Genomic DNA, 19,250 nt, shown 5'->3' on the forward strand with positions numbered 1-19,250 from the left:
TCTGTTTTCGGCGCTCGGAATGGCGCTTGAATAGGCTGCCTATGGGGGCGTGGCCTGGAAGGTGGGCGTGGCCAGAATTCTCGCCGGAATGGCGTCAAGGAATCGATTGCAGCCGGCGTGTGCAATGAACGCTCTCAGCTGTTTGGGTAGGCTTAGTTTTAAAATACACAGAGTTATCACACCAATTTTAAAAAGTTTTCGATCTGTAAATGCTCCTGGCGTGTGCCTGCGGAGTCCTGGGCAAGTCATAATTTAAGAAGTATTCTTTCCATTGTAGCCATGGAACAGGGGGATCTCCAGGTACACATAAAAATTCTTTGGGGGGATTAATAGTTATATTTGCTACAGGTGCAGCCATCGTTAAATGCTAGTGTAGTAAGAAAAATGCAATAAGGTTGAAATATCTGTGACGAATAAAATTATAATCCTGAAGATGTAGGTAAACTTAAGTTTCAGTTGTTCAAAATAGTATAGTACGAATCTTGTGAAAATGTAATACTACACTCAATATGACTGTAAATGAATTAACATAGAACATACATCAAAAGAGTGCACCTGCAAAAAGAAAATTCAATGTAAAGTAACGAAGAGAAACACAGAATAGAAAGACTGTCCTGCAGATACCACAACCAGACATTAGATGGCGATGTTGTATGTAGAATGTTCGATGCAGAAATAAGCTGGACCCCATCAAAATTGGAACGTGTTCCTGGAAAGTACAGTACTTAAAATGACCAGTGCTTCATCACGTTGAGTCTGCCTTTATATACAAATCTTCAATAGTCAAAGGAAACGCACGAAGAATGTACACCTTCAGTGGGCCTTTAAAAACTCTTTGCGTGTATTGCGCAGTGTACTAATAAGGAGTTTTCTTTGCCGCTCTGAACGTGGTATTGAGGGTTAACGCATTTGGAAGGGCGTAACCAATCACAACCACATTAATTGGAAAGAGCCTCGGAAAGAGCCAATGCGCAACGGTTACCTGCAGAAATACCCTCTGGGGCGGGACATCTCTAGAATCAACGGTTGTCCAATCAGAGAGATCAAAAATGAATAAACCGGAACAAATCCACACTGACGAAGAAAACACGTGGGAAATGTGAATTGGAATAAGGAAGAGTGATCCCGATGCCAAAGTTCATCCACGAAGAAGGAGAAACTTGAGGTAGCGAAAATGTTGGAAATGCATCAAATTGCGTGGGTCGCGGTCGCAATAAAAGTAAGTGTAGTGAAGACACTTACATTCAAGTTGAATTAAAGTATTTATAACTTAAAACTTAACCGGATAGCACATCACTTGGTGTAGCCACCAAGTCAGGTTTCACAATGACCATCGGTAACGGTTCACATTTGAATCATGCATGAAACTGTATTACCTGTAATGTGCCTAGCACGAGGTATACAAAGCATGCGCGAATGTTAAATCTAAATAATAACACCACTGAGGTCTCTGCTTATCCACGCGCTCCACCAGAAGGTCGAGTCGCGAGGCCAAGCAGATACTACACTAGCAATAGAGTAATAAGATGCTATTAACTTTCCAACCGTGCTAAGAATGCTTATATTGCTTTGGAAAGAATATCATTCCTTGCTGCATTTATTTTTTATTCTGTGGGGTTACGGTTCACATTTTAACTCTAGACTTAGGGTTTAGACATGAATTTTTAAAGTGTTGTCCCCAGTCAGGTCAGTGAGACTGCACCTTAGTTTCCCAGCTCTGCGGACCTCAAGCACAAAATCACCGTTGCGGGCGGGGGCGAAACCAGGAACCATCAGCCGTCATCAGCCAGGATAGCTGAACTCCAGTGGTGTGGAGAGCACGGGACTCACGTCTGAGCATACCCGTCTCAAGGGGGACAGGAGATGCCCACGGCATGCGCTTCCACATTCCCAGTTCGGCCTGGAGCCTGCGCGTGCCCCAGTCCGGCCTGCAGAGTGCGCGTGCCCATCTCCTGTCGCCCTTTAAGCCCTTGAAATCATAGTCGACGACTATAGATCTCGCATTGCGACAGCGCGTCGCGTTGCATCACAGGTGCGAGACCTAATGAGTTACCTACCTGTAACTGCAGTTATCCAGTATTGGTATCTCTTATAGATTCACATGCTTGATTCCACGCAGGAAACGTGTGGGTGCTCTTCCAAGTCGCAGCACAACATATCTTCTCTAGTGGAATACCTGCAAACCGAGCAGCCAAAGTGGACACAGCTGTCGAATGTGCTTTAGCTTTTGTTATTAGCGATTTGCCAGCTGTGGAGTGTCAAAACAATTTCTACTGACATCCACATTGCTATTGTGGCTTTCGTAACTGCCGTCCCTTGACAAGATTGACTATAAGACACTAGCAGTTCCTCTGTTTTGCGAATATTATTTGAACGGTGGGGACAGAACTTAAGACATTGCTTAATGTCCAATGTATGAAGCAATCTTTCAGCCGGTGATGCCGGATTAGGAAAAATGACTGTGATATGATAGGTTCATTGAGATTAAATTAAGTAGGAACCTTAGGAATAAATGTTGGTTTTGTTTTGAGAAATACACACTCTTCAGTGAAACGCAGATAAGGCTCTTGCGTTGTAAAAGCCTTTATTTCGCAGACTCTTCTTGTGGAGGTGAGAGCGATTAATAAAGCAACCTTATATTTGGGAAACATTAACTCAGCTTTAGAATGGATTCGAAAGGCTGTTTCATGACCTGCAAGAGTACCACATTAAGGTGCCATTCTGGGGGAGGATCTATCACCAGTGGGAAAGCACTGAACAGGCTTTTTATAAACGGTTTTATCACTCTAGTAAAACAGAGCGAGAGAGATTGCGCTGATCGTCTGTGTCGGGAAATAGCCGCCAGGTGAACTTTGACCGATGCATTCCCAGTAGCTACATGAACAGTCTTACTGAAACATATTGTTTTCATGAAATTTTGTGAGCCAAGTCTGCAAGTCTCCGTTGTCTTCCCTGGAAGAGGAAGGCTTTGTTCTGGATTATATCCAGATCGGCTCATAGAAACTGCATTGTTTGACTGGGAGTAGTTGAAGATTTTTGTTGATTTACAGTGAGACCCAGCTTGTGAAACAGTGACAGGCAGGATTTGATAGCTCTGGCAGCTTGCCATGAAGTTGCAGCTTTTAGCAGCCAGTTGTTTAGGTAGGGGGAATACCTGATGACCTGAGAGCCGCTGCTACCAGGGCCAAACACTTGGTAAATATGAGAGGGGCTGACTTCAGGCCGAATGGGAAGACTCGGAATTGGTAATGGGTTCTAGCTACTGTGAAGCGGAGAAATCTGCGGTACTTGGGATGAATGGGGATATGGAAATATGCATATTCCAGGTCTAGAGATGTTTCCGCTGTTTAGGAGGTGGAGAAGGTTGCAGGGAGTAATCATACAAATGGATTGGTTGGTGAGGAATTTTCTTAGCTTTCTGAGGTCCAGAATGGGTCTCCATTACCTTGTTTTATTGCTTATGAGCAAAAAACTGGAGTAGAATTCCTTTCCTTTTTAAGCAACTAAGGGCCAGATGTACGACCAAGGAATTTGTGACTCGTAAATAGTGTCGCAATAGCGACTCGCAATTTGCGAATCGCAAATTGAAGGACTCGGAATTGGTAATGGGTACTAGCTACTGTGAAGCGGAGTAATTTGCAGTGCTTGGGATGAATGGGGATATGGACATATGCATCTTCCAGGTCTAGAGATGTTTCCGCTGTTTAGGAGGTGGAGAAGGTTGGAGGGAGTAATCATATAAAAGGATTGGTTGGAGAAAAATTTGCTTAGCTTTCTGAGGTCCAAAATGGGTCCCCATTCCCTTGTTTTATTGAGTATGAGCAAAAAACGGAAGTAGAATTCCTTTCCTTTTTGAGCAACTAAGGGCCAGATGTACGACCAAGGAATTTGTAACTAGGAAATAGTGTCGCAATAGCGACTCGCAATTTGCGAATCGCAAATTGGTATGTTCAACAGTGTCTGCAACACTGATTGCGATTCCCAATGGGGTGGCAAATTGCATGCCTCATGCATATTCATGATGCACTCGCAATTTACGACCCAATTGGGAATAGCTGACCGTCCCAAGTAAGTTGGCATTCTGGGCTCAGAAGACCTCCATGTCTGTGATTTCTTTTAAGTAAAGCAGTTTTTTCTTAATGCAGCCCGTTTTCCTTAAAGGAAAACTGAATGCATTTAAAAAAAGAAAAATGAAACGTTTTCGTTTCATTTTTTAAGGGCAGGTAGTGGTCCCTGGGACCACTGCCTGCCCTTAAAAAATATTTTTAGAGCCAGTCACAAAGGGGAAGGGGTCCCTGGGGACCCCTTCCCATTTGCAAGTGGTTTACCACCCTTCAGTGAAGTGTGGTAAACTGCGAATGTTTTGCGACCGCAATTGTCATTGCAAAACAGTCACGGCATTTGGGGTCGCTATTAGGAAGGGAATACCCTTAAATCCTATTTAGCGAGACGCAAATGTATTGTGACTCGGTAAATAGGGTTTGCACATAGCCCTGTAGGTTTTTGCATGCGCAAACGGGTCACAAACCCGTTTGCGCATGCAAAAACGGGTCATACATCTGGCCCCAGTACCTTTTCTATTGCCCCCTTGGCAAGCATTATGAGGGCCTTCTTTTTTAATAAGTGAAGATGAGGGGGTGCGCTGCCCTTGGCAGAGTGTTGGATGGTCTTTTTGTAAACTCCAAGGTATGGCCATAGGTAACTAGGTCTAATACCCATCTCTCCGAGATTATGTTTCTCCATTGATGTAGAATTGGAGATGTATGCACCTACGGAGTGTGACGGAGGTGATGTAGCTGGTACTTGGTTGAGATCAGTTTGCAGTCTGTATCCCAACTCTGGAGTGGTAGTTTTCTGCGGGGACCTTGCCTTGCATAACCCTGTGGATAGTTGACGATATGCCTTTTGTTGATAGGCAGGTCTAAATTTGGGCTGGTAGGTTTGGAATGACTGGGAGTGCTGATAACCACCCCTGTATGTATGCTTACCCCTTGAAAGGACATCTTCCTTTACTGGAGCGTGCCAAGGGACTTGGCTGTGTTGGTATCAGTCTTAAGGGCCAAGAGGGCATCATTGATATGCTTGCTAAATAGTGTGTCCCCATCACAGGCCATATCATAGATCATATACTGAACTTCAGGCCTAAATGAGGTTGTCCTAAGCCATCCTTTGAGTCTTAAAACTGCTGCGCCCTCTAGCTGTCAGAAGCCAGTGGGGGCAATGTCCATGCCACACTGCTTTACCTCTGCGTGGGTACACTTGCCTTCCAGCAATATTTTCCTGGCCTCAGATCTTTTGTCTGCAGGTCTTCGGTCGATGAGGGAACCAATTTCTGACTACATTTGTCTATTACAATGTGCCAATATAACTAGGGAGATGGCCGCACGAATGGTGATGGCAAACATGTAGGAAAACCTTTTGCCTATGTTATCTAAGCGTCGCCCTTCTTTGTCTGGCGGCGCCAATATAGTTGCAAATGGGTTTTTGGAGCGCCACTGCACCACTTGAGAAATTACAGAATCTGCTTTAGGGTGTCCTGTCGGGCGTGCAGGTGAATCCTCTGGAGCCCTGTACTTTTTATCAATATGAGGCAGGATAGCCTCCACTGTAGCAGGGGTTTTTCATGATTTTCACACTCTCTTGCCAGATGTAGTCTATAATAGATATAGACCGAACTGCCTTACTTGTTTGTTCCGTAAAGTCATAGAGGAAATAGTTGGGACTGTTTGACAGAAATAGGGTTGTGAAACCGTGTCGTTGCCCTAACCATTAGTTTACGAAAACGTTAGATGACTTCTGGAGGTGAATCCACAGGGTGCGGAGGGGGTGGTGATGCACTGGGTATGACATAGTCATCCAATCATTTGGTGAAGGCTGAGGTTCGGGAATCTTGCCTTCTTCTCCGTCATCATCAGATGATGGATCTTCCCTCAGTGGTACTGCAATGTGACAAACCAGCATCATTCTAGGACTGACAGGTGGAGGAAATGGTGGGGTTTGTGGAGAAGCAGGTGGAGGTGGGACAACAGATTGTTCTGCTGTAGTGAGGATATGGGGTTAATTGCAGACATAGCTAAATTAGCATAAGTGAAATATATGCTTAGACACCATTCTGCCGCTTTTGCACACAACACTACATGGCTCTGTTCTCGTAAATACACTGCTTGTGCTTCTTCATATGAGAACTGTCTGCTTTTCACATATATAGCCGTACACTGTGCTCTCTGTCTGGACAGCATGTTTAAGGTTGAATAACAATGTATGCTGTTGAATCACATTGGTCAGTTCCATGCACATAGACATAACAGGAGGCACAGCTGCGCAACTGAAACTCGGGTGCTTTTTAATATGGCCTTACATGCATGAGAAGGTACTTGGAGAAAACCTTTCCAACGATGAAGAGCTGTGATTGTCCTGGGATGTGATTCATTGCATCTGTTCTTGGAGGTATGGGGAACCCTGACAAAGCCTAGAGGTCTTCTATAATTATAATAAAGTAGCTCTCAGCAAGGGGAGGGTGGTAAAGGCGCTATAGTCCTGTTTCCACTGTCATTATAATATGATTTCCCCTTTTGTGCTTTATAGAATTGTAACAATGCTGATTGTATTATTCTTATGCATTTTTCTGCTAATGTTGGCTTGTGTACTGCATCTTAGAGCATGTTAGTTAAAATAAACATTTAAACTATAACTTGTCTCTGATTACTCATGTTGTGGACTAGTATGAGTGTTAGAGTGAAATAGTGTTCTTGTTTCCCACTATTCCTGAGAGTTTACAAAGTCGTTGTTCTAGGTTGTCTAATCATTGGTAGCTTCGTTGTAGTATGGGAAACGAATGAGACACTATTGCTTGTCGGATTGGGGTTCTGGGCCCGAGGTGGCTTTTTTGGTACACCACAATACACTGAGGTCCTGGTTTCCTGCACATAGTTCTGTGCATGAGCAGAGTCCCTGCAACACTGCAGGAGGGTAAGAAATCTGTTTTCTATAATCCATACGAATAGCCTAGAGATCCTGAACCAAAGATCTTGGAATTGGTACTTAGTCCTATCTGAGTGGAGGATCAGAATAGTACCTGAACTCCTCATAATGCCTCTGAGGAGGAGGATTATACCCCTGATATTATTGGACTCCATCTTTGAAATCGTCGTCTTCTGCACTTGACCCGGAGCTCTGATGGGCTACGAGCAGTTCCAAAGGGGCTGTCATCACCAGACTCTTCTAGGTCCAGTAGATGACTTGGAGGCGTGAAGTGAAGTGGTTTTGTAAAGCGCGGCTGCTGCCCGAGGGCGTCCAAGTAGAGGGAATAGAACTCTGAGGGACGGGGGGGGAGATCCAGGGCGGGAAATCATTTCTGAAGAGGAATGTTTTTAACTCTTTGCGGAAGGACGAGAGAATAGGGTTGGACCTTAGTGAGAAGGGAAGGGAGTTCCATAATTTAGCAGCGTTGAGCGTGAAGGACCTGCCTCCTGCTCTGGACCTTTTGACTCTGGGAACTGCAGCAAGGAATGCGTTCGTAGATCTAAGTGGTTTACCAGGACAATAGGGGGTGAGAAGTGTGTGGTTAATCTCAGGGCTAGCTCTATGGAAGGCTTGATGCGATATGCACAGGGTTTTGAATTTTATTCTTTCCCTAACAGGGAGCCATTGGAGTGACCTGATCCCTGACTTAGCCGATTCTCTGCGAGGGATCTGGAGTAGCGTGCGAGCTGCACAGTTCTGTGTGCGCTGAAGTTTCTGCAGCATGTATTCAGGGGCTCCCAAGTAGAGGGCGTTGTTAAAGTCGAGTCGGGAATGGATGAGGCCCTGAATAACAACCTGCTTAGCTTCCAAGGGCAGGATCTTTCTCAGCATTTGGATGATCCCAAAGCAGGTTGCTGCAGTTTTAGTTGCCTGAGTATTAAAGGTAAGGGTTTTGTCCAGCCAGACTCCCAGACTTTTAATGTCCTCCTTCGGGGATGGAGGAGGGCCTAAACTGGAGGGCCATAGCTGGTCAATAGGGGTGGGAGTAGGGGGGCCGAGGAGCATTATCTCGGTCTTGTCGCCGTTCAGTTTTAATGAGGATGCTGTCATCCATCTTCTAACATCCTCCATGCAGGCTGCTAGGTTGGATTGGGGGAGCCCGCTGTTCTTCTGTGCCAGAGAGACCACCAGCTGAGTGTCGTCCGCATACGAGATGATCTTAATACCGTATTGTCGGACGACCTCAGCCAGCGGCCTCATGTACACATTGAACAGCGTGGGGCTCAGGGAGGAACCTTGGGGTACCCCGCAGTTTAGAGGTCTGCTAGTGGATCAGGAGTCGCCGTCAAAGACCTGAAAGGTCCTTCCGCTCAGGCAGAGGTGACACCTTGCTGGGTGAAGTAACCTCAGATCGCAACGAGGTCTTTGATATTTTAGTAATTTTAATTTTCAATGACGGTGTCGTCGTTAGCGCAATATAGGTTTCATGGTTTGAAGTTGTGGACATTGTGCACTTCGTAAATGGAATCGTTAGCGACCGAGTAAGCGTCGACGGAGCCATTGCTAACAGAGTCATGGTTGACTGAAGCATCGTTAACGAAGTCGTCATCGACGATGATGGGGGTCATCGTCGACTATGGTATCGTCGACGGGGTCGTCGATGAGGTCTTCATTGACGCTGTAATCCTTGTCTATGTGATGGGGGCGTCTATGGCTGTTGCTGTCATTTTTACCGTCGATGGTCTCAACAAGACAGTAGTCCCCGCCGTCATCGTCGACGATCTTGCTGTCTACGGTGATGGTGCCGTTGACAGAGCTGTGTAAGGATTTAGGCCTTGTCTTCAACGGATCTGAGGAGGAAGACTAAGGACAATCACTAGCCTTGTTAGAAGGCATAGCTGGTTCAGACAATGTTTCTGAGGAGAATTGTTTGTTTTTCCTAATTAGTGTCCTTAGTCTGGTGGAAAGTATCAAGCAATTTTCTGCTCTGTTCAGAGGTTCCAGCCTGGGATCATGATCTTTTGCGAGATCTTGAAGAGGCTTTGCTATCCTCCTCAGAAGATGACCTCTGAGTTTCTGCCTTTTGAAGCCATAAGAGAAGCTTCCTTCCCTGTCCCTCAAAGTCTTGGATGAAAAGGTATGACAAATTTTGCATTCCTTTACCTTGTGCTGAGTAGAGGCAATAAAGATGATTACCTTATGGGGTTCATCCACATGTAATCTTTTCTTCCCACAGGTCTTACAGGGTCGGAAAAAGCCTTTTAGTGTCAGACAGTGTAGAAGTAGAAATAGTTCTGAATATTTTGCTTGAAGAAAAAAACTGAGCAGAGCTCAAGGAGACTCACTTCACACACGGCGTGCGGTGAAATTCTGAGGGACTCAGCCTCACTTGGGAGTGTTCTACAGGGTGCTCGCACCTGATTTATAGAACAAGTTTGGTCTATTGCTTTATAGCCTATAATGGTTATACCTACTGCTTTACTATGATACTGTGGGACTCTCACTTCGATGACGGGGACTGATTCAAGCATATGAAACTATGAAAGAACCAATACTGGATAAACATTAATACCAAATAATTAGTATGGTCCCTTAGGCATCTCAAATTACACATATATTTAATTTGTATATTATTATCACAACAATCACCCCATCGTACTCCTATGCAATCACAGAAAAGCCCTTCAACAATTATCATTAAGTGATCCAGTATTCCAACAAATCTATTCATGATGTTACCCCAAGTCTTCCCCTACCCGCTAATCCCTCTGAACCATTTTTATATGAACCTCTTCGGTTAACTCCCATTACATTGTATCTTCTGTATTCACACATGAATATTTGGGCCTCTTGAGCCCATATAGCCAATTGATATATATATATATATATATATATATATATATATATATATATATATTTTGACAACATCATATACCATTTGTTAAGGCACACATTTAAGAGGATACTGCTTATCTCTGCACTCAGATGGGACTGCGACAGACAACCCAAGATTTTGGCGTCTTTGCTCCCAAGGAGCTTAATGTCTCATTTGGGATCCACATTCACTTTCCAGGGGTCGTGGCTGGTGCCCATAACTAAGCTGCTCCTGTCAATAACTCCTGTTCATATTTTAAAGCCTTGCAATTGTAGTGAACATGCCTTAGACAATTAAGTCGCTTCCTGATCCTACATTGGTAAGACGGAGCAATTTTCTTGATTTTTCTGAACTTGAAAAAACATAAGGTACTCGAAAGAGACAAGAGTGTTCTGTACTTTTAAAAAAGTACAGTGTAACATAGGGAAGTGCATAGGAGAAGATGCTGCCCACTGCTTACTAATTTAGTGGCCCAATTTTTCCAGGTTCCCTGTTTTGGAAGTGGGTCAAAATTATGAAAAAAAATTATTAGGTAAAATATTATATTATGAAGACAAACACAATTTACCCATGTAGTCGTTTTTGTAATATGGTTAATGAAGAAAGGCCTCCCATTTGGTGCATGCCGTAGTTCCCAGCCTTTCGGTAGAAATCCGGATTTCATTTCAGGTTGCACATTAAAAGTAGGTTGAAGCAGCTCAGATGATACACCTTGTTGTTGATTGCATGCAGACACACTTGCCACTGCTACATCAACGGAAGTCTATTAAATAAAAGAAGTAAAGACAATGTAATATGCAGTGTTAAAATAAATATTAGCATCCTTAAAGCATTGGTACACCCCAGAATGTAAACACATAAATGAAATATACATGAGGAATCATTGTTTCTGTATATTAATATCAATAGCGCAGTGCAATACAATGTTTCTAACAACTTTTTTGTACGAACTATATAAAAATAACATTTGTAAAACAGTTTACCTGTTTAATCAGCCATTTATTGTCTATATGTAATATTATTTCAGAATTAAAGGATGCTTTAGTCAATAATAGACCTATAAAATCCATGGACCTATGGAATGACCAAATATTTCAGTAAAACACTATTTATACCGACACTCTGATATGGCTTTCAATGTTTCCAAGACACTCCTACATTATTAGCACCTTTCAAGAAGCTACCCTTGACAGCCATCAGAAGTTCCCTCCAGTCACTTACGCTACTGAAGGTCTGTACAGTCAGTTCGCAATTAGCTAAACAGGAGTTAACCCAAGCACAACCCGAAGCAAACAATTGATAAAGGGTATGAGAGCGCCAACTAGCAAAAAGGTCAGGAGGAGTTCAGGTGAGGGGCACATACAAGACTCGACAAACTTTCCAATGCACAGCACCAAAAAGAATGAGAGGTGGGCGGTTTAGCAATTTTAATTCAAAAAAAATCGTCAGGTTCACTGGTCCTGCTGAAAGGGTAAACTCCAACACCAAACCGGATAAGAAAGTAGAATCATGGTGGCAGAACTGAAAACATATTACTGCAGCTAAGAGAAAAGTGAAAAACGAAGCCTTTCACAGGGCAAGATGGAAGAGGATATGCACCCAAATGAGAAACTTTCTGCACCACTTTGACGGCTTGCCACATTGGAAAGCCTTGGAGGTGAGAGGAAAAAAATCACAGGATGATAAGATCTAAGAAAGAACTGGGGAGGGCTGTGCAGAACAAGGATAATGAAACAGACAGAATAATGTACTTGGATGACTATGCTTGTGTAGTGTAGGTCCTATATTCCCAATAGGCTCTGCGCATGGGAATAACATAAACGATAGTTTAGACGTAGGACTGAGGTCGACTAGGTCTCTATTGAATATGTTAGACTTAATTGTGTGTGCCAGCTAGCTCAGAGGTCACTAGAAACTTTCTCGAGTAAACAAGAAGGTGTTTAGCTTTCCTGAATAGACAAGAAGGGATTAGCTTCTGACAACTGCATAAACATGACAACTTTGCTCCCTCCAGAATAAGGAGTATATCTCCAGAGTCGCGGAAACAATAGATAGCTATTTTACTCAGTCAATCGTGCATGGTTCGTTTCACCAGAAGTGCAGAGAAATAGAGAGACGGGCGTTTTCAATAAAAGGGTTATTTATTGAGTAGTCTTCTTTCTCATGCAAGAGAAATGAATTGCCACAATTGCAATACTTGTTATAAAATAAAGTGCGTACAGTAAAAGGAGTATTATGAAATAATACTGTAAAAGCATTCAAATGGTTTCTGAGCCATAAGATACTTAAAATGGATAAAATACATACAATGATAAAATAATGACTAAACGTACTCAACTGGTGTTTCTAAGATACGCCTACCCCAGTGTACCTAACCTAAGCCTAGTACGTGGGAAGGAGTAGATGAGTTACAGTTTTTGCCAATAATCTGAATCAAGAATTCTCTATGGGTCTAATCAGCTCCGTACCTTGGGTATAGAATGAAGGAGGTCTTGTATCTCTCTCTCAGGACTCGATCTCCCAGCAACCCGCAAGGGTGACCGGAAAACACTGGAGCTGGATTTCTCGGCAGGAGAAAAGATAGTGTTTCTCTCAGTGCGTCAGCAGGGAGGGTCGGCTTCCTTCGGTACTCGCATCAGCTGGGCGTCGGGCAAGTAGATAGCCGATCTGCTCCAAACTATTGTGTGTTGCTTAAGGCAGATGTTGGTATATTTATACCTGGAAGGTGCAGAGTTTGACGCAAGGTTGGACGTAAGATGTCACTAAGAACTGGCAGTTCTTTTAGGACTCTCAGGAGTTCTAGGAAAAATCAAAATAGAAGCAGGGGGAAATCCCGGGCTGCTGGAGGCTTGGTATGTTTAAGAATGTGTTGTGCTTTCTAGGAGTCTATAGGAGTAGCCTTGCCGTATTTGGACTGCATTGGCTATGACTTAATATGGATATGATTCTTATGCCTTTATAAGGATATGATTTGTTAGAACCACATAAGGGCATAAATCGGGAATGTCTTAATTAGGGTCCTAGATACATTCACAACACTTGTTTTCACATACTCTAGGCCATCTATAGCTTCGCTTTAGTTTGAATTTTTTTTTTATTTTGTTTGTGTCACCGGTTGCATTTTTCGTACCTTGTTGTTGACGAAATGAAGAGGACAACTTAATATTTATCTGGCAATGTGGCTAGATAGTTTTGTCCATCATATTCACTTGGGCAAGGATAATGAGTGGTTATGCACTTAAATGATATGATGTCACTAACAAGCTGGAAAGTGCAAGATGAAATGAAGCAGTTTGTACCAAACGATCTGTGGCGATCAATAACAGCTGGATGCCACTCACTGCACTGGTTGTCCTGAGAGTGTCTCTTTATCACAGGATTGTGTTCTGTGGACTAGAATAAACCAACTGATCCTACACTTTGTTTCACTTTTGGTCTAATATAAAGTCTGTTTAATGGGAAATGTAGCTAAAATAATACACATAATCTCATTTGTCCATGATAGTATTGCATTCAGCACCCCCATCTTGAGTGACTTGGCTCTTCCTACTAATGGCAACGTTACATTTGTTTTTTTACTTCATTTTGTGCAAGAATAATTATGTTGCTAAGCGGACTGTAGCAATTAGAATACTGGAGTTTATAAAGGAAAGCTCCTTTTATGTACCTTCACGTATAGTTTAACTAACAAAACAAGAAAGTCACTTTCTTAAAGACAAACTTGAAGGACACAGAAAGATTCCACAAACCTGTGTTGATGTGGTATACTCTTCACCCAATGCGAACACAGGAAGAAGTATTAGGTTTAAAACATTTTCTACTACTGTGTACATCAGCACATATATAACAAAGCATTATGAACATCAACACTTATGGTATTCCATGAGTGCTTCCAGCAGTCAAATATTGTCCTAACTTAGAGGTACCATATATGCGTAATATATATGCGTATGGCTCTCACCGAGCGCCCCTTAGCTTGACTAACCAGATTCAAGGTCTTCTTAGTCACTGTTCCCATGCCACAGCAATGAAATTCAGAAGTTGTTTTCCATTGCTGTGATGTCAGCAAGGAACATGATCACTTCTCTGGTGATCCTAGAGGAGGGGAAAGGCCTTCACAGACTAGAGGGAGGTGGGGAGCCCAGGTGTTGCTCTTCCTCTACTTATCAGGCCTTCTTACCTGTCAGCCGCTGGTCTCTGATGGCAGTGCTGAAAGGGGAAAGCATGCTGCACTGACTAGTGCCTGTCAGAGTCAATATCAGGGCAGCATTGACACTCTGCTTTCACTGGGTGGGTAGAAAGCACAGCGTTATGCCACTGCATAGGGAGGCACAAAAAGCGGAATGTTGTGGCAGGATGCAAGCTAAGGATTCCTTTTAATATAAATGTGGTGTGTGAAGAGATGCTATCTGCTAAAATTATATTCAGAGTGGGGGTGCTGCCATTAATGTTACATCACTGAAGTCATGGGGACTATGAAAAATTCAAGCGTTTTTTTACAGCTATCCATTTATAGTTCTATCCCTGGCGTTATCTCAACATTTCCTTAACCTAACCTTTCCGACAGCTCTGGTAGTGGCCCAAACAAGTCACTTTATTTATAACTTTAGCAAAAAGATATTCACGCTGTGGCAGAACTTCAACAGATCGTTCTGCTTCAACAGCTGTGGTCAAGCGGAGAATTATTGGTTCTGAATTGGAAACCAAGCCGGTTATCTGGATTGCGAGGTCATGTTGGTAATTAAAGGAGACCAATAACTGAAATATATATATCTTTTACCTTATAAGAAAAACATTACATATATATATATATATATATATATATTGCCCTCTTGCCTACCAACCTTTCCTGCAATAAAAGACCTGTGAATCCTGATTTGTGGTCCGTCTCCTGCTTGCCTCGCTGGTCCTGGGTCGTGCTAGGATCGGAATTGGCGTTCCTGGGAGTTTGCGCACATATATATATATATATATATATAGACACACACACATATAAAACACTTAATTTAATTAAACTTACCTTAAATAGACTTACCATGTGTGGTAAAGGCATGTATGTTGAAAAAAATTGTGGTAACTGGCTGCGTTGCATTGTCATACAACCGCCGTTGAGTTGAGTGGCATAGAGAGGGTTTGCACAAAGTGGAGTGGTGTAGAGTAGCTTGTCCGAGTGTAGTGGCGTAGAATAGAGTAAAGTGACATGGAGAAGAATAGAGAGAGTTGAGTAGAGTGGCGCAAAGGTGTCAGAGAGGCATAGAGTGGCATAGACTGTGGTAGAGTAGCGTGTCGGAGTGGAGTATAGTGTCGTAAAGTGGAGTGGCGTAGAGTGGAATGTCAGACTACAGTATTATGGAGTGACAGAGTGAAGTGCCAGGGTGGAGAGTCGTAAGCTGGAGGGTCATAGGGTGGAGTGTTGTAGAGTATAATGGAGTAGAGTAGTTGTAGTAGTAGGTATTATTTATAAAGCGCAACAATCACTTGTCACAATTATCTTGCCGCTATGCAGAGATAGACAGAAAGTTAAAGTGGGTGCTGCTGCCCCAATTATAGATGAATTAGATAAGAGTGAAACAGAGAGAGTCTGTAGCTCCAAACATCCAGGTTTTCAATGATTTCCTGAAACAGGATTGAATGAAACGGAGATGACTGGGGAGTGTATTCCGTGCTTTTACCCCAAGAACGGTTATTGATCTCCCACCCTTTGTTATACATCTGAAAAGTGTGGGTTTTAAGAGATTTGCTGATGAAGACCTAAGAGGACGTATGGTAACATAGGGTGTGAATCTAGCTGTTCAGTATTTAGGTCCTGATGTCCTAAAAGCTCTAAAAGTGATGCTGAGTGTCTTAAATAGCACTTTTTTATGGATAGGTAGCCAATGCAGTGAGTGATTTTAAGGCTGTAGAAGCTGAAGAGTGACACAGCAATTTGAGCACCATGCAAGCTGCTGTATGTTGAACAGTCTGGAGCTTTTTGAAGATTGCCTTGTTGGCACCCACAGATAGGCTATTGCAATAGTCTAATCTGGAGGTGATTAGGGCTTCTGCAACAGTTGTTCTAGCTGTAACTTTTTAAGGGATTTTATCAGATGAAAACACTTCCCAGCCACTGATATCGCTTGTGGACGAAAAGATGGAGTTGAATCAAATTTCACCCCAAGATTGTTAACTACCTCCACCGTGTTAGGAGGGGGAATGGTGTCAGGCGGCCACCAATTATGGAGGGTGAAAATATTAGATTTGCCTAAGAATATAATTTCTGTCTTTTGTGTATTATACTTCAAGTGGTTCCACTTCACCTAGTGTATGACCTCGCTGAGACAATGTTGGAAATTCTCTTCTGTATTGGCAGAGTGTTTGTCTAATACTAAAATCAACTGAGTATCATCAGCAAACGAGGTGGTTTCAATATTGAATGATGATATCAGTTCTATGAGGGGGTCCATGTGAACGTTAAACAACACAGGACTCAAAACAAACCCTGCAGAAGTAGAGTGCCATTGGGTAGAGTGTCGTGGAGTGGAGTTGTGTAGAGTGTCGTAAAGGGGAGAGGCAAAGAGTGTTGTAGAGTGGAGTGCCATGGAGGTTCATAGAGTGAAGAGTCGTAGAGTATCATGGAGTAGAGTGTCGTGGCGTAGAATAGAGGGGCGAGGCGAAGAATGGAGGGGCGAGGCGAAGAATGGAGGGGCGTACCTTGAAGGAGCATAGTGTGAAGGAGCATAGAGTGTCAGAGTGGGGTGGAGTGTTTTGGAGTATAGTAAAGTGGAGTGTCAAAGAGTGGAGTAAAGTGGAGTGGCGTGGCATAGAGTGGTGTAGGGTGGAGTGGTGTAGTGTCTTAAAGTCTTATAGAGCAGAGAGCCATGGAGTAGAGTGACTTAGATTGGAATAGGGTGGTGTGGAATACAGTGGCTTAGAGTAGAGTGACATGGAGTGGTATAGAATGTAACTCAGTGTCTAAAGTGAAAGGACATAGAGTGGAGGGATGGAGAAGAGTAGAGTGAATTGTTGTGGCGAGAAATTGAGTGTCATAGTGTAGAGTGTTGTGGAATGGGTCATAGACTGGAGTATCAGAGTGGAGTGATGTAGAGTAGAGTGGAGTGAAGTGTCAGAGTGGACTAAAGTGTCAGAAAGGCATAGAGTAGTGGTGTGGAGTAGAGTGGCCTAGAGTGTCATGGAGTGTCGTAGAGTGGAGGGTCACAGAGTGGAGGGTCACAGAGTGGAGGGTCACAGAGTGGAGGGTCACAGAGTGGAGGGTCACAGAGTGGAGGGTCACAGAGTGGAGGGTCACAGAGTGGACGGTCACAGACTGGAGGTTCAGAGAGTGGAAGGGAGTATAATAGAGGGGCGCTGAGTAGAGTGGAGGGCATAGAGTGTCGTAGAGTGGAGGGGCGTAGAGTGGAGGGGCATAAAGTGTCGTAGAGTGGAGGGGGCATAGATCGGAGGGTCACAGAGAAGAGGTACGTGGAGTGTCACAGAGTGGAGTGTCAAACTGGAATGTCGTAGAGCAGAAGGGCGTAGAGTGCAGTAAAGTGGAGTGGTGTAACGTAAAGTGGAGTAAAGTGTTGTAGAGTGGAGTAAAGTGTTGTATAATGGATTGGAGTGTCAGAGAGGAATAAAGTAGTCATCATCATCAAAACATCTTTATTCGATTTATAGAATCATAAAAGAAAAAGCAATATTATACAGTGTTTACACCCTTCCAGTCCAATATAATAATATTCAAAATTATGGATTGCAAATTTATAAAATATTACATTTGTGCAAATACACAGTTCCAGAGTATAGTGCAATCAAATCAGTACAAGGAGAAACACGATCATTAAGTTCTCTGTGCAATGGGCAGTTAGAAATATAAAGTGCAGTGCTTTTTTATCATAATCGTTTTCCCCAGGGATGCTTATGCCCCTTTAATGTTTTTTGCAAAATCATTTAGAGTTAAAAAGTTACTAAGAACACATTTCATTATAAAACATTAAATACTATGTACTATAAAAGTAATCAGCTACATGGTCTTAAGGTGTATGGTTAATGATATTTGGTCCACTACTATAAAAATCCTGGTTAAAATTTCAAACCCTTCTTTATTCTTATGTAGTTAGCAGCCAATAAAAATATCGAAACTCCAAAAACAATAAGCTGGGTGTTATCTATTTTTAAAATACATAACATTTCATTATATCTCCTCACACCCATTTTCCTTCCCAACGGTGCAACCCATTTCTGTCTGGCTTTCATGTAAGTGGGACAAAATAGGAGAACGTGTGCTATGTTTTCATTCATGGCCAGCTGGCACATTGTACATTCACTATCTTCCTCCCCGTTACGGGACTTTTCCAATTTGGCTGTAAATGACCTAACACAGAGGGTCCCGTACCGGAGTTTTAAATACAATATTTTTGCAAGTTGAGGTTCAATTTGGTCGAGATAGACCTCAAAACAGGGGGTGGGTTTAACCATCAGGAATTCATTTGTAAGTGAGCTAGCGGTACTGTTCTGTAAGAATTTTTGCACAACTAGGCTCCAGTAAACCCTCTTGAGTTCCTTTTGTGAGTCTACAGTCAGCCTTTCTGGATGGTGCCAGAACTCTCTAAGCCACAAGTCCAGGAGCCATCTACGTATGTTAATCAACCATGGAAAAGTTACATAGGTATCTAGTGCAATGAGTTCACTTCGTGCCTGCCTATAAATGAGGAGTTCATCAGTAGCCCATAACCCAATCCAGTGTGACAAGGTCATCAAAACTGCCCTATCCTCAATATGTTTTAGCCCCAAGTAATACATGTATGGAATCACCGGGGTGTTTTGGGGGAGAGGGATCATTGCTCTTAGAACCCTATTTTCTCCCACAGTTAGGGTGGATGTTTGCTCCCCGCCCCACAACTCGGAATCATAGAGGGCAGCAATTTAGGCTTTAGATGTCTATACCTCCAATGCTGGGGTAATAGATTTAGTATAAGTAGCATGGAGTTTTTTCAGGATGGACACTGAGTTTTGCATTAAGATCATCCCTGATTTTCTAATATGCGGGCACCGTGAAAGCTTAGAATCGAGGGTTACTCCTAGATAAACAAAATTGTGAACCCTCTCTATTACTGCACCATTTAACGTAATGTTATTTTTGAAGCTTTTGTGAGGCCTGATACACATATATTTAGTTTTTATGGGGTTTATTTCCAGTCCCTTTTCTTTGCAGTACACATCAAGCTTGTTAAGGAGGTTTTGCAATCCCCTAGGGGTCTGTGAAAGCAAGATAGTGTCATCCGCAAATGTCAGGGCACAAATACGTGGGAACCACCTAACTTGGGAGAGTCGTGATTTGAATCCAGTAAGAAGTCCACCATATCGTTGACATAAAGGAGGAACAGGGTGGGCGCCAGGACACAGCCCTGGCACACCCCTCTTCTCACCGGTATCT

The 19,250-nt window shown here is 43.0% G+C and overlaps 1 protein-coding gene across 3 annotated transcripts in view; it reads right to left on the minus strand.

The window, feature by feature from the left end:
• NEDD4 (NEDD4 E3 ubiquitin protein ligase) overlaps positions 1 to 19,250 on the minus strand; it is a 1,992,497-nt gene that overhangs the window by 904,954 nt on the left and 1,068,293 nt on the right. For all 3 annotated transcript variants that reach the window (XM_086958341.1, XM_086958342.1, XM_086958340.1), the window contains one exon: positions 10,407 to 10,601. In XM_086958341.1, the coding sequence (XP_086814467.1) occupies positions 10,407 to 10,601 (195 nt within the window). The remainder of the gene's footprint in view (positions 1 to 10,406; positions 10,602 to 19,250) is intronic.

The sequence above is a fragment of the Lissotriton vulgaris genome, chromosome 2_1 (assembly GCF_964263255.1).
Source record: "Lissotriton vulgaris chromosome 2_1, aLisVul1.2, whole genome shotgun sequence".
NCBI classification, from domain to species: domain Eukaryota; kingdom Metazoa; phylum Chordata; class Amphibia; order Caudata; family Salamandridae; genus Lissotriton; species Lissotriton vulgaris.